The 12,989-nt window shown below is 44.0% G+C and overlaps 1 protein-coding gene across 1 annotated transcript in view; it reads left to right on the forward strand.

Moving 5' to 3' along the window:
• The window catches only part of TMEFF2 (transmembrane protein with EGF like and two follistatin like domains 2), a 131,133-nt gene that overhangs the window by 85,801 nt on the left and 32,343 nt on the right, over positions 1 to 12,989 (forward strand). The window contains exon 6 of the mRNA XM_086465609.1: positions 12,058 to 12,206. Within this exon, the coding sequence (XP_086321735.1) occupies positions 12,058 to 12,206 (149 nt within the window). The remainder of the gene's footprint in view (positions 1 to 12,057; positions 12,207 to 12,989) is intronic.

The raw sequence follows: 12,989 nt of genomic DNA on the forward strand, positions 1-12,989 counted from the left end.
GGGATGGGTGGTTATGGCAGAGAAGGTTGGAAGGATGGACTGGGAAAGGACAGAAGACTGTGGAAGCAGGGAGAAAACCTAAAGCTTACTGGCAGCTAGTCCATTTTGCTGTTTGCTGGAGAGCAGGGAAGAGCTGCAGCAGCTGCCCACACATAAGGGCTTGGGGAGGGTTTTGGGTGACACTACCTGAAGGTGGCAGGGAAGTGCTCCTCACCTGCCTTCCCTCTGCCTGGCTTGGAGGCTCAAATGGCACACCCTGCATGGAGCAGGTGAATGAAACATTTGTATGGCAGGGACAGCTGGAGCACGTGTGGGGTAGCAGCTCGGCTGGCGTTGGGGTGCTGTGGCTGTGGACTGCGTTAACGCCCATCTGTGTGTGTTACAAGGGTGTACATGCGTGGCTGGGCATTGCGTGAGACAGCAACAGCATCCTTCTCTGTTTTCAGGAAATGTCCATATACAACATATACATGTGACAGCGTGGGAGAGAGCAACAATTTTATGTGCCCGGTTTAACTGGGGAGCAAATGAACCCACGGTTTGGGTTTTTTTACTCCTCTGCCACCGGCTGTGTCTGCAGTTTTCTGTCCTAGGTAGGAAAATGGAGCAGCCTTCTCAGCGCACACCTTCATTTGCATTTGAAGGAATGGTTTTGGCAGCCCGATTTGTGCTTTTGCTGTAATACAGGGTGTTTTAAAGATCATGCCTGGCTCCTGCCGCTTTGTGGGAAGTACACAAAAGGAACCCTCTTGGCTCTGCAAGGGCAGAGCTATGCACAGGTGGTCCAAGGTGAAGCCACTGCTTGGTTGTGTAACCCCATGGCTGTGAGAGCCTGCGCTCACCAGGCTGTGAAAGTGCACATAAGGGATAATATGATAATGCACATCAGATATTAATGTGCATTGACACATAATCGTCTGCGTACATCAGGGCATTACAGCATGAAAGAGCAAGTGCAGAAACCTTGGAGAGCAACGCGCTTTTGCACCTTTTTTTTTTCCTGTTTTCTTTTCCCCTTTTTGATATTTAAAAATAAGCTTTCCTCCCTCCCTGGCCCCCCATTTAGCCAAAGTCATATCCTAGTAGTAAACTGAGCGATGCCTTCATGACGGCCTATTTAGTCGCAATAAAAAGCCGATTGGCCTAATGCGCAATCAAGAAAGGAGTGACATTTATTGCTTCGGTTTTATGACGCTGTGAACTGAGCAATATTTGGAGCCTTACAGTGCCTTCAGGGGGCAGGAGATCACCAGCAATGAATTGTATTTATACCTTTTCCAATTTCCTACTAGCATTTTAGCAATAAATAGACTGTGTTGTTATTGAGTTTTATGTAAGTAAGTTTACAAAAGCAGGAATACAACTTTGTAGGGCAGAATTACATGTGTTGGCTAAATAGATCTGCAGAGAGAATAACTATGTAAAGCACTGGGAAAGCACTTTCCAATTCATTATCAAATGTCTTAATAGAATGCTTCATCTCTTCCATCCCCCTTTATGTTAACTATTAAATTAAAACTGCATCCATTGCAGAAGGTCGGAGGCTCCTTCACACACCCATGTTGGAACATCAAGGCCATGATTTGTTCACACATCTAAGCCATTAAAAATACATCCCATGCATTAAATATGAGCCTGAGGAAAACTCAGTAGGAGCTGACGTGCAGGGCTGACCTCAGCTCTCATAGCCCCTGTGGGGTGGCAGGTGGCCCTTCCACACAGTGTCCATCTCCTGCCCTGGGCCTTTCCCACATGCAAGTTGCAGCTAAAAGCTTGTGTGAGATGCGCCCAGATGCACAGACTTAATTGCTGTCTCTCAGCCTGCCCATTTTGTGACGAAGCTCTCCCCTGTGGAGGAGCACGGGTGCCCCAGGGACACCCATCCCGGCTAGGGCGCAGTGCTTGTGGTGCATCCCTTTCAGGAGCTGCAGGTGGATTCCACTGATCTGTGTCCCAGACCTGAAGAAGGTTACTGTCATGTCATTAGTTTGCTGGCAAGGACATGTCCTTGAGATGGCTCATTTCATTCATTTGTTCATCTTTCTTTCCCTGGCAGCAGTACTTTCCCTTGGGGCTTGCTCCCAAAAGTGGCCAGCCACTGTGGTCATCACGAGACAGCAAGAGAAGAGGCAGCATCGCCAGCCAGTAATAAAATCTAGTTTTGTACAGCAGCCTTCATCTATAGACCTGAACACACTGAGGGAAAAGAGGATTACTACTGCTTTCTTCTTGCACATGCAGCAATTTGCTTGGGTCCAAGGCTCATACCTATGGGCCAGGATCTCATTTCACCACTGTGCAGGATGACATGAGGTTATCTTGCCTTATTTCTGTCTATGCAGGAGGTACAAACTGTGCCTGAAGGAAAGCCTGGAAGTATCCTCCTAAAATTTCATTAAATAGCTAGACTGGATCTAGCCTGGAGTACACAGGCAATTCAGGAGGTGCTGCCTCAGGCAGGTCTCCTCAGAAATGGGAGGCACATGTGTTTGAGGATGTAAAGCAGTTTATGGTGTGAGACAGTATGATTCTGCATAGGTAGAGAGAGTCTTTACAAGGAGGAATTATTTTATCATGATTTTCTTCACTGCTTTTAGGAAGGTCACTCCTAAGCCTTGCCTTCCCCACCAGCAGTGAATAGCTCATGTGCTGCATGGGATGGGACTTAGAGCACACTGGTCTCTGCTAGCCAGAAGGCCATTATCCCTTTACTCTCATTGATAAATCGGAGTCCACTTTCTACTTTCAGAAGAAACTTCGAGTGTTATCAACAAAGTTGTTACCAGAAATTTGCCATTAGTTCCAGCTGGTGCCACAGTTCTTCGTGAGCAGACCAAGCCTTCCTGTATGGCAAGGTCCGTGCCAGGACCTGCAGCTAGACCTGCTTCGCACCAGACATTGCAATATTCCCACTGGCTGTTGGAGGCTGGGGTAAAATGCTAGGATTTGTGGGAACAATTCTCATTATTCTGCTGGCTTCAAGATAGGAGAGAACAATATCAGCAGTCTGAGGCACGCAGCGATAAAACGTTCATGAAGGACAGCCTCAAATGTTTACAGAGGGAGAGAAACAGTCAGCAAAGCTTTGTTTTAGCACAGACTATAGAGACGTGAAGGACACCAAGTGTAGGCAAACCATAAAAAGGCATTTATTTTATTCTGTGTGCTTTAAATAAACTTCACACGTTAGATACCTGCAGACACTTGAATTGGCATGTGAACAGAATTAGAATTTTCTTCTCTAGTCACACAGCTAGCATGAGGATTTTTCCATTGCTCTTCAAACCCAGTCATCAGCCTTATATTTCTCTAGTTTCTCTGTTTGGATTTAAAGCATCCAGTCTAGCAAAGACTGCTTTACACAACTTGGTTCCTTTTAAATAGGAATGATATTTAAAAAAAATAAAATGAGACATTTATTTTGCCCTGAAGGTGTTAGCATACAATTCAATGTACTGTTGAGGGCACTAGAGGCATCAGGAAGCCAGATGAAGGTCATATTATAATTGGCGCTTTGAATTGTAAGAAGGAAGCAAAGGTGAAGTTTGTAATGTTTTTTGTTGAAAACTTAGTAAGGAAAGTTACAGGGAAAAAAATGAAAGAAGAATTAGGAATCAAGTTGCAGTGTCTTGCACAGCAGATTAAAGCAGTTTTGATGAGCTGCAGTCTCCAGGACAAAGCCTTGAAAATGGGTGGAGCATGGGGCCAGATCCTCCACCAAGCTGGTTTGGCTCCGGAAGGAGCCTGTACCTGGGCGGCTCTCTGCGTGGCTGTAAGGTGAGGTGCCTCTGGGACCAGTCTGCAAAACCATTTTGAAAAAACCTCAGTGATCTGTCGTAACAAATGTGCTCTGAAAAATCCACATGTATTTTTAAACATTGCCAGTCACTCCCTGCTTCTAAGCAGCAGCAGCAACGTGGCAGCTGTATGGCGATTGCCCTAGCTTTTGGCTCTGTGCTCCAGCTAGACTCCCAAAGTATGTTGCATTTGGTATACAAGGAAGGGCATCAAGAAATATATTCACAACTTTAGTGCATTTTAGCTTGACATATGTCCAGTAAACAAATGTTTTGGTCTCTTGCAGTCAAAAAAAAAATCACCTGATTATTCAGTGCTTCCTTCTGTTATGATGCTTTGGGGTCCTTCAAATCATTTTCATTATGCACTACATAATAATAAAAATCTCTATGTAGTATGCTGATAATTCCGTGCGTGGTCTCTGTGATTTCTAATTGTTTGAATAACAGGATGCTATTTAAATGCCATGCAGAAACATTGTGTCACCCTGAGGGAATCAAGCTTTTCTCCTTTTACTCCTGGTGAAGATAAACATTTGAACAGTCAAAATAGGTAAAATATCCCAGGGAAGCCACTGTGAAAAGTAGACTTGCTAACGCCCTTAGTGCAGAAGTGGGGCTGCAAAGGACAAAAAGGAAAAATAAATTAGATAAATAAATAAATAAATAATATTGAATGGAAGGCACTCAAAATAAGTCATGCTTTTTCTTCTCTTGTGATCTTAAAGCAGAAGAGAAGCACTAGCAGGCCCAGGAAAGAAATATCACATGCTATTTTTGTGCTGCCATTATAAAATATGTATTGTTTATTGTTCTGCACTGCAGCTAAAGTTTTGCATCAGCCTCAAAAATACAGCAAAATTTGTTTTGAAGGAGATGCAATGTCTCTATTCTTTAAGCCTCTTAATGATATTCTTAAGAGCGCGGTGATAGGATTTCAGTCTCCTGGCAAGCACCAGCACGTTGTAGGGTATGATTCATAGAAAGTGTAAAAAATTGTGTGCCTGTGTGCATTATGAATACATTTTTATATACTTTTATATATATATGTGTAGCTGATGTTCAGCTGTACGTGAAACCAGGCAATGATGCCAGGCAGTTTTGTCTCCTGGTTGAAGGCATCATAGGGTGCCATCCTCTTCGGCTGTGCTCAACATGCTGCAGAGACCACTGTAAGGTACCTGAGCTTGGCCAAGCTACCAAGAGTCCCTGCTGACTCTGTATTGAGGGTGCCAGGAGTTTACACTAAAACTTAACTCTCTGTAAAATGGATGAAATAGTACCAAGTCGTTGCTGCTATAGGGCTGTATGAGATTACTGTGAAGCTTAATGCTGTACTTGTAAGTGGGCTGAGGGTCAGAGGAAGAAGCTGGTGTTTATGTGGTCCTTTTGAGACTGATGTCAAAACGGAGGTGCATGCAAGCTCCCTGGAGCAATCCAGTTTAGCTGCTTGTGTGTGCAGCAGCTTTGAGGATGATGTGGTGCTGAGGTGGGTAGCAGAGGTGACCTGTCGCTGCTCCCCTGTCACGGGGTATCACAGGCAGTGTGTTTTAACAAGGCGCAACACCACAGCACACAGACGGTCTGAATGGGCTAGCTGAGCTCCTGGAGCCTGGGTCTGCCCAGCCTGGTTAACCTTGCCAGTCCCTGCTTAGACCTAGTTCGAGTATCTCTGCGTGGTGTTGTGTTGAGACACATTAAACATACCCAAAGCTGCCTGGGTAAATGAGCTGCTCCTGACACACAGCTGAACCATGGTACAATGCATGTTCAAATGTTGAGGCGTAATGTTAAGCCTGGCTTCGTTTCAACTTGCCTGCTGGTAATGTCAACAAAGATGCCCTGTGTACCAGAAAGAAAAACCTTGCAGGAATCCAAATGATAGAGAAGGCATTTGGGACTGATTGCCAGGCTCTTTATGCAGTTGTATACTGACAGGTTTGCTTTAAATGGGTATTTAATACCCTACTTGGAGGGGCAGGGGGCTTGGAGAGGACCATACTGACATCCAACCAGAAATTTTGAGTTTCTGGTCACTGTTTTCTAGTCTCAGAGCAGAGGAAGATAAGAAATGTCTCTGGTGGAAGTAGCATAAATGTACAACTACCATGTTTTTATTTATACACTGCTTCATGGCAAAGGGAAGGCTTTGGGCTTTTTTATGCTGCAAAATGTTGTTGGGTTTTTTTCCTTGCTTTTTTTATTTTTGCCTGGAGAAAATACATGACGTTTAAAATGATAGCAGAATGGAACATCGCTTTCCCTGTAAAATAGTGCTCGTTGAGACATGGTGGGATCTCACACTTGACCAAATTAGCATATGTGCTCAAATATCAGAGCTCTGACTAGTAAAAATAACACTAGATTTGCATTTTCACATTTTTAGCTCTTGCTTCCCTGTCTGTTTGGTTTTATGCCGTTTTTCTTGACTGACAATTCTCTTTGTGGCAGATTTATTGCTGTTCTGCTGTTTGGACCCTGTAATCAACTAGACACTTGGCTGAAGACGTTAGTCATTTCATTAAGTACTTTTTTGCAGATATCTCCGACACAGATTTCTGTTGCTCTGGTTCCAAAAAGCAAATGACCCATGGCCAGCAAAGTCTGAATATGAATCTTTAATAAACAGAGGTAGTACCAACAATGCTTTCAGGTTTTCCAACTGCAAAGGGCTAATTAAAAGATGTTGAATAGGGAAGAACTGCTGTTGCCATCTCACTCTGACAAAAATGTGCCTGCATCTGTTCCCAGTAAAACCGCTCTTTTAGAAGCATTGTCTCATTTATGCTCCTTCCTTCCCATCAGAGCTACATGTGAAACCATCCTTGTGCTATGTGCAGATATTGCATAGTAATTTTTTTTAAATTATTTTTCGGCAATATGTTGCTGGAAACAAAGACTGAATAGTTGTCTTAGGAGTAGAGATAAAGCATGGAGTGGGGTTCTTTTTATCATTACTGTGTCACTAATGATTATACTTTATTCATGAACTAAGGAAATATAATTATAGCATTCCCCTACACTTCATGGGCAAAGAGTCATTCTCTCGTTTTATTGAGACGCCTCCTTAAAACACAATTCTTCTCTCCAAGGACAGTCCTTCATAGCAGTGAATCCTCCCTTCAGTGGCATGCTCTCTGCAGGCAAAAGTACTCTCTGTGCCCAGAAGATAATACCATATGTTATTTGCAGAAAAGTGGGGAGTTAGGAGCCTGTGCTCTCACCGATGTACTCACCCGTGCCTGGTTTATTGACCCCATTAATTTTTGGAGAGACTGATTCAACAGAAAGCCAAGTTGGCTGCTCCAGCTTGGCCAAGCAGCATAATGCAGCCCATTGCCATCACTGCTGGGACATAGACCTCTCTGAGGTCTGGCCAGTATTTTTTCGTGGTCAAGATCTGTGCAGCAAATAACTACTGGTCTACTGTGCACTCTTCTGTCCTTTCCCTGGGAAGGGGAGAAGCATGTTACACAAGTGAAATAGTGGCAACCAGTCCCAAAATGCATGTGGGTTCCCTTGTGCTGTTTGATACATTTATTGCAGTTGCTGCCTTGACAGAAGCTCAAAAACTGAAGTGCAGTGACTTGCACCCTACAAGTCAGTAGTGAGGCACAAGGAGCTGCCTGTCAGCATCTTTCCTGCCTCAGGCTTAGTTCAGCTCTGCCAGCCCTCCCATAGGCAGCCTCACGGGCTTCTCCAGTATATTAACTGCAGAGCTGTGCCTCTGTCTGCAGAGACCTTCCAGTTTCTGCCTGGGTGTGATGTTCTCGTGAGGGCGTCCAGCAATGTCACCAAGCAGTGCTGCAGCATGTGCCATGGGGAGTTAGCCCAAAATCCCCCAAGGAGGTGCCCCAAGTTTGCCCGTTGGACAGTCTTTAGTTTGTTTTCATTTTTTTGCTTTCGTGATCAAAATAACTAACTGGATTGCTGGATGTTCAGCTCCTCCAAGATTTTCATCATATGAAATGAAATTGAATAAAATAAAGCATATAAGAGAAGTGGAATTCATCAGAGACTATCATAATGACCTGGAAGAACAGACATAAGAAAGTGAGCCTTGTTTAATGATTGTTTACAGTGACAGCCCAAATTTTAGTCAATTAACATATGAGCCCATTACTTGAAAGATGCGATGGGCCTGTGGGACAGCATTCAGTATTTCTTCCTTTCTCAGGGGAGCTGCAGGGTATCAGCTGACGTCTTGGAAGCACTCCTTCCTCACAGATGCTTTTAAAGCTTTTCTGACTGCAGAAGACATAGTTAAGCCTTACATATGTATTTTGTGTATACTCTCGGGTACAGTTTCATCCTGTGACCCCCTAGGAGACCTCATTGACCTTCTCACAGCTTCTTGAGCCTGAGGAAAGCTCAGTCAGCCTTTATATCGCCAAGCTTTCTTCAGCACTACATTTAGGAACACAGAAACCAAATAGATTTATTGATAGAACTATAATCAGAAGTCATAGCCAGGATGATAAAATGATCAAATGATCAAATTACTTAATATTAGAGGTATACTGAAGTGCCTCAAAGACCAAGAAGCTGCAGGCAGGCAGCCGGCCTGCTGGCCAGCCACATGGCAGCCGAATGTGTGCTGCCAGCCCTGTGTGGGCAGGGGGATCTGGGGGGAGCCCTAGGGCTCATACAGCCAACAACCAGAAGAGATGAGGCTACTCTGATTTTGTCACTTTTGAAAGAATGAGAAGGTGACGGGGCAGAGCCTGGACATGGCCAGGTTGCAGGTTGAGTGTAAGAGGGGAAGCACCAGCGCTGGGTGCTAGCTAGGAGCAGGACGGGATTTCTGGGCATGACAAGTCTTGGGGTGAGGCTTTTTTTGGGGCAGGGAACCACAGCATCTGAAGTCTTGTACACCATTAGTACTCCCACCTAATGTACGCCCTGGGTGCCAAGCAGGGACATCACAGTTTGGTTCTGCTTGTTTAATAGGAGACAGTCCCGCTTCTGCTTTTTGTAATGCTTCAAGAAGTGAAGACACTTTACCTATGGCCACAGGATTTCATTCAATCAAATATATTAAGTGCCATTTGTTATGTACTTATTACATCGACAGTGGATCCCACTCAAGGATGGTGTGTGCTCTGTGGCTGCACATGTCTGGGCATACATGTTTAGAGTAAATTCTCTGTAATTTATTTTTCTGGACTTCGAGGGCATTGTTGAAATGGCAGGCTGCTTGTTCCTCTAGTTTGAAAAAATGTGTTTGAATATACTGTCATTTTCCCTGATAAGATGAGCACTATAAATTAAACAGAGTCAGCAACCCAGGCACATTAATATTCCTGATGCAATCCTACCTTTGGCATTTCCTGACATATATTTGTTGTTGACTTAATTGTGAAGCCTTAAAGTAGGATTTGAGTATATAAGTGCAAAAGCAGTAAGAAACTGCAGATGCAAGCTAGAAGCTGTCCACTGAAAACTGTACAAGGGGTGGATGATACATAGATCCTTACAGCGAGGAGATTCAGGTGACAGGTTTATTATAGTGTTTTTTCACTGCCCAGCTAGTCGACCCTGAAAAATCACTCTTCACACAGGAGATCCTATAAGACTTGAGCAAATAGTGTCATCCCAAGGTTGTCCCTTTCTGCTCTTCCTCGCACATGAGAAATCTGACATCAGCACAAGTGGCGCATGGTCCGTGGTGCTCATGTGGTGTGTCTTCTGAATGCAGCATATGGCTACAGAGATCTTGCTTGGAAACAAAGGCTGATCTCACAGCTAAGTTTTTAGAATGGAGTTGAGAAAAATCTTGATTCTCTTCCCATTTTTCCTGAAAGAGGTCAGAAAAGTAAATTTGGAACTTTGTTTTTCAGAAGGTATCAAAAAATGCAACTAAATGCCTAATGGGCTCTGAAATGGTCTTTCAAATCAGTGGGAGGTAGGTCTCTGAGATTTCAAAAATCCCACACAAAGTGTTTGCATGCATCTTTAAGCATCTAAACACCTTTAAAAATATGGCTCTCAAGTGGCTAACTCTGAGCATAGGTTCCTACGTCCCCTAGGCATTTTTGAAGTTGCATCTGAACTTGCTTAGATTTCCCCTAAAGACTACTCTTTTGTTTTAATTTTCTCATTGACTTAATTTTGTCTTGACGTGAGATATAATACATATTAACCTACACTCATTTTTTGTAGCAAAATGTAAAGATGTGAAGCTGTTTCTGAGCTGGTTTATTACAAAAAAAGGAGCATATGGCCGGTTGTGTCCCATCTGAAATGCAAATGGTGGAACTACGTGAAACGAATTACTATTACTTGAGCAGTAAATGTTTCCTAATGAAGTGAGTTTGACTAAGGTGGGAAGCTGGAAATGGCTGCGGGAAGAAATGATGACAATTAATATTTTGGTGGAGCGGAACATTCTTATTCTGCTGATAAGGAAGTTCTTAGGAAATGGACTCGATCTTTTTCTTATGTTCTGTATGTTCATCAGTGTGGGAAAGTTGTTAATGCGAAGCCAGACTCTTCTTCCACTAGTTATGAAATCATGAAATCAATTTAACTGACCTCTTTTTGACCTGAAGTTTTCTGTATTTTGTGAACATTTGGGGAAAATAGACCTACCCAATGCAAAGAAGGTCTAAAGGAAGACAAGTACTGGTTCCACTGATTTTCATCACCCTGTACGTGTTTGTAGAGGCCAGAGGCCAAAGGTGGTGTCTGATTTCCTATGCTTCCTTTTTCCACCGAAGTTTTTCTCTTGTGTATATCCCTCTACACTTGCAGTGGTCGAAGGTGTCCAGATGTCTGCTGTGAATGGGAGGTGAACTGACTTTTAAACACTTTCTTAAATCAAGCAGCAAAGCTAGAGGCTGACATTTCCATTACTTAACTTTCCAAAGGGACTGCTGTGGAGTTGGTGCTGTGACGTTCAGTGCAACCAGTGGGCTGGAGGTAGAGCGTCAGTCACGTTACTTTGCCTTAAATGTCAGAAGGAGCCAGGAAGAGTTTAGATAGCAGCATGTGTGCAATTACATGCTCAGAAGAGCTGAGGCAGCTGCCAGGTTAGACCTCTGGCTTTGTCCCCGAGCAGGACCACATCGGTGTTAACGCAAGCGTTGCTGAGGCTGAGCTGTCTGTTACATGGCACAGTCGGGGGGACAGAAGATTAGCATGCCTTTCCCTTGACGATGCCCAAGGGTGTCTGACGTCACTAATGATAATGAAATAGGAGAAACCTTAAAGAAAAAAGGCTGCAGCCTGCTGTTGATGGAAGTAATTAGGTTTCTCCCTCTTATGAGCAAAGGCAAGGCTTGCTGGGATCAGGACCTGTCCACCTTAGTGTGCTAGTTCAGATTTGGACCAGGCTTTTGAAGTCAGTCCCTCACTGTGCTTTGGTTTACGTCTCAGGCAGCCCAGGAGCTCACAAGCTGGGTCGTTGTGGCTCTGGAGATGCCCCTAAGTTCCCTGAGTACAAGGCTGCCACTGCCCTATCCGCACTTGCCCACGCTCTGCGCTCAGCCGTGGGAGCCTTCACCCAGCTCAGAGCATGCAGCCAGGTCGGGGGTGGGCACTGACCTTCCTGAGTGACACCTGGGTAACACTTTCTGGTTGCTGAGTTATTCAAATGCTTCAGGAAGTGCTTGTGCACAAAGTCTTTCCCCTGGTTCTAATACTGAGTAGCCTCAGCACGTCCAGGAGCTAGGGGAGTTCCCACCACCCCTAGGCACAGAGCAAGTACAGTCGCATCGCTACTGTCACTCTCAGTCTTGGCAGGTGTTTTTATCACAGTAGGGTGAGATAAGGCTTCACTATCACATTTTTTATTATGATCAGAGTGCCTATACATGCTGTAATTATTATCAGAATTAAATCATAAATCAATATAAAACCACATTTATAGTGTGTTACATATGATGGGCAGCACCTCAACAGAGGTGAATTTTGTGGCTTCTTTAATTGCAAGAGGGCATAGCAACTTGAATTATCTGCATATCTGCTTGGGTATTCTTTGGTTTACAAGTGGTAATGCTGTGGCATAGTTTTCCATGTATAACCCGCTTTTTTATCTTTCCTTTTGCTTGCTTTTCTGTGTCTCCTCCCTCTTCCCACATTTCATTTCCACCCAGAAATACAAATGACCTCTTGATAGAACTTTCCACTTTCATTGTGTTGATTTGCATTGTGCAGTCAGAAAAATACAAACACTTTTATTTCTGAGAAGTATTTATGATGTCATGAAAAATCTTTCTGATATTAGCCTCTTCCTTTTTCTCTTTCTTTATCTTTTCAGGTGTGTGTGCAACATTGACTGTTCTCAAACCAACTTCAATCCTCTTTGTGCTTCCGATGGGAAATCTTATGATAATGCATGTCAAATCAAAGAGGCATCATGCCAGAAACAGGAGAAAATTGAAGTCATGTCTTTGGGTCGATGTCAAGGTAACTCTCATAACAAAACTCATTTCAAAGAATATTTTCAATTTTTGTTCGGGGAAAAAAAGAGAACTGGGACTGGCTTCTTATTTGGGACTTCTTACATTTCCATTAGACTCTTGCAATTTATATTGTAGAGTGGAGGCTGCAGCAGGGAGCAGAGCCCTCCACTGTCCAGATGCCAAGCGAGGCATGAGGAGTGGCGTGCGTAACCCTTCCCACACCCTGCTAACAGTAGCAGGGAACTGTCCAGCCCTGCACTGCTTTCAAAACCAGGCACCTGTATTTTGCCCAGAGCAGCTTGCCCAGAGCTCTGCGCTCCAGGTATGTGTCAGAGCAGAACAGCAGAAAACCTCCTGTCACCCAGGATGGATCCTTTGTTGCTCCCTTAAGTGGAGCAGCATGAAGCAATCTCAGGAGGCCAAAGACGTGCTCCCAAACACAGTGCTGGTGCTTGTTTCTCATGTGACCTACATTGGCCCCACAAGATGCCAAAGGGAGGAGGGAAATTTTGCCAATAGCAGCTCAAGACTCTCTAAGTTTCTCCAGGAATGCCATGCTTCTCTGTGCCCAGCTCATGGGCTGCTACATCACCTGTAACCCTTGACTTTAAAAACTCTGTTTTGTTCTAAAGTAAAAATGAAGAAAATTTGTCTTTAAATAGCTCCCATAAATAAAGTGCCTACTGAGGCTCAGACTTAATAGCTTTTTTCCCCTTAGCTTCTGACCTATAAATCCTCAGCACATCTACTTACAAGGCTGTACTATACAGGTGTATTAAACACATTC

Source organism: Leptosomus discolor, chromosome 5 (assembly GCF_034619465.1).
Source record: "Leptosomus discolor isolate bLepDis1 chromosome 5, bLepDis1.hap2, whole genome shotgun sequence".
In the NCBI taxonomy this organism is placed as follows: domain Eukaryota; kingdom Metazoa; phylum Chordata; class Aves; order Leptosomiformes; family Leptosomidae; genus Leptosomus; species Leptosomus discolor.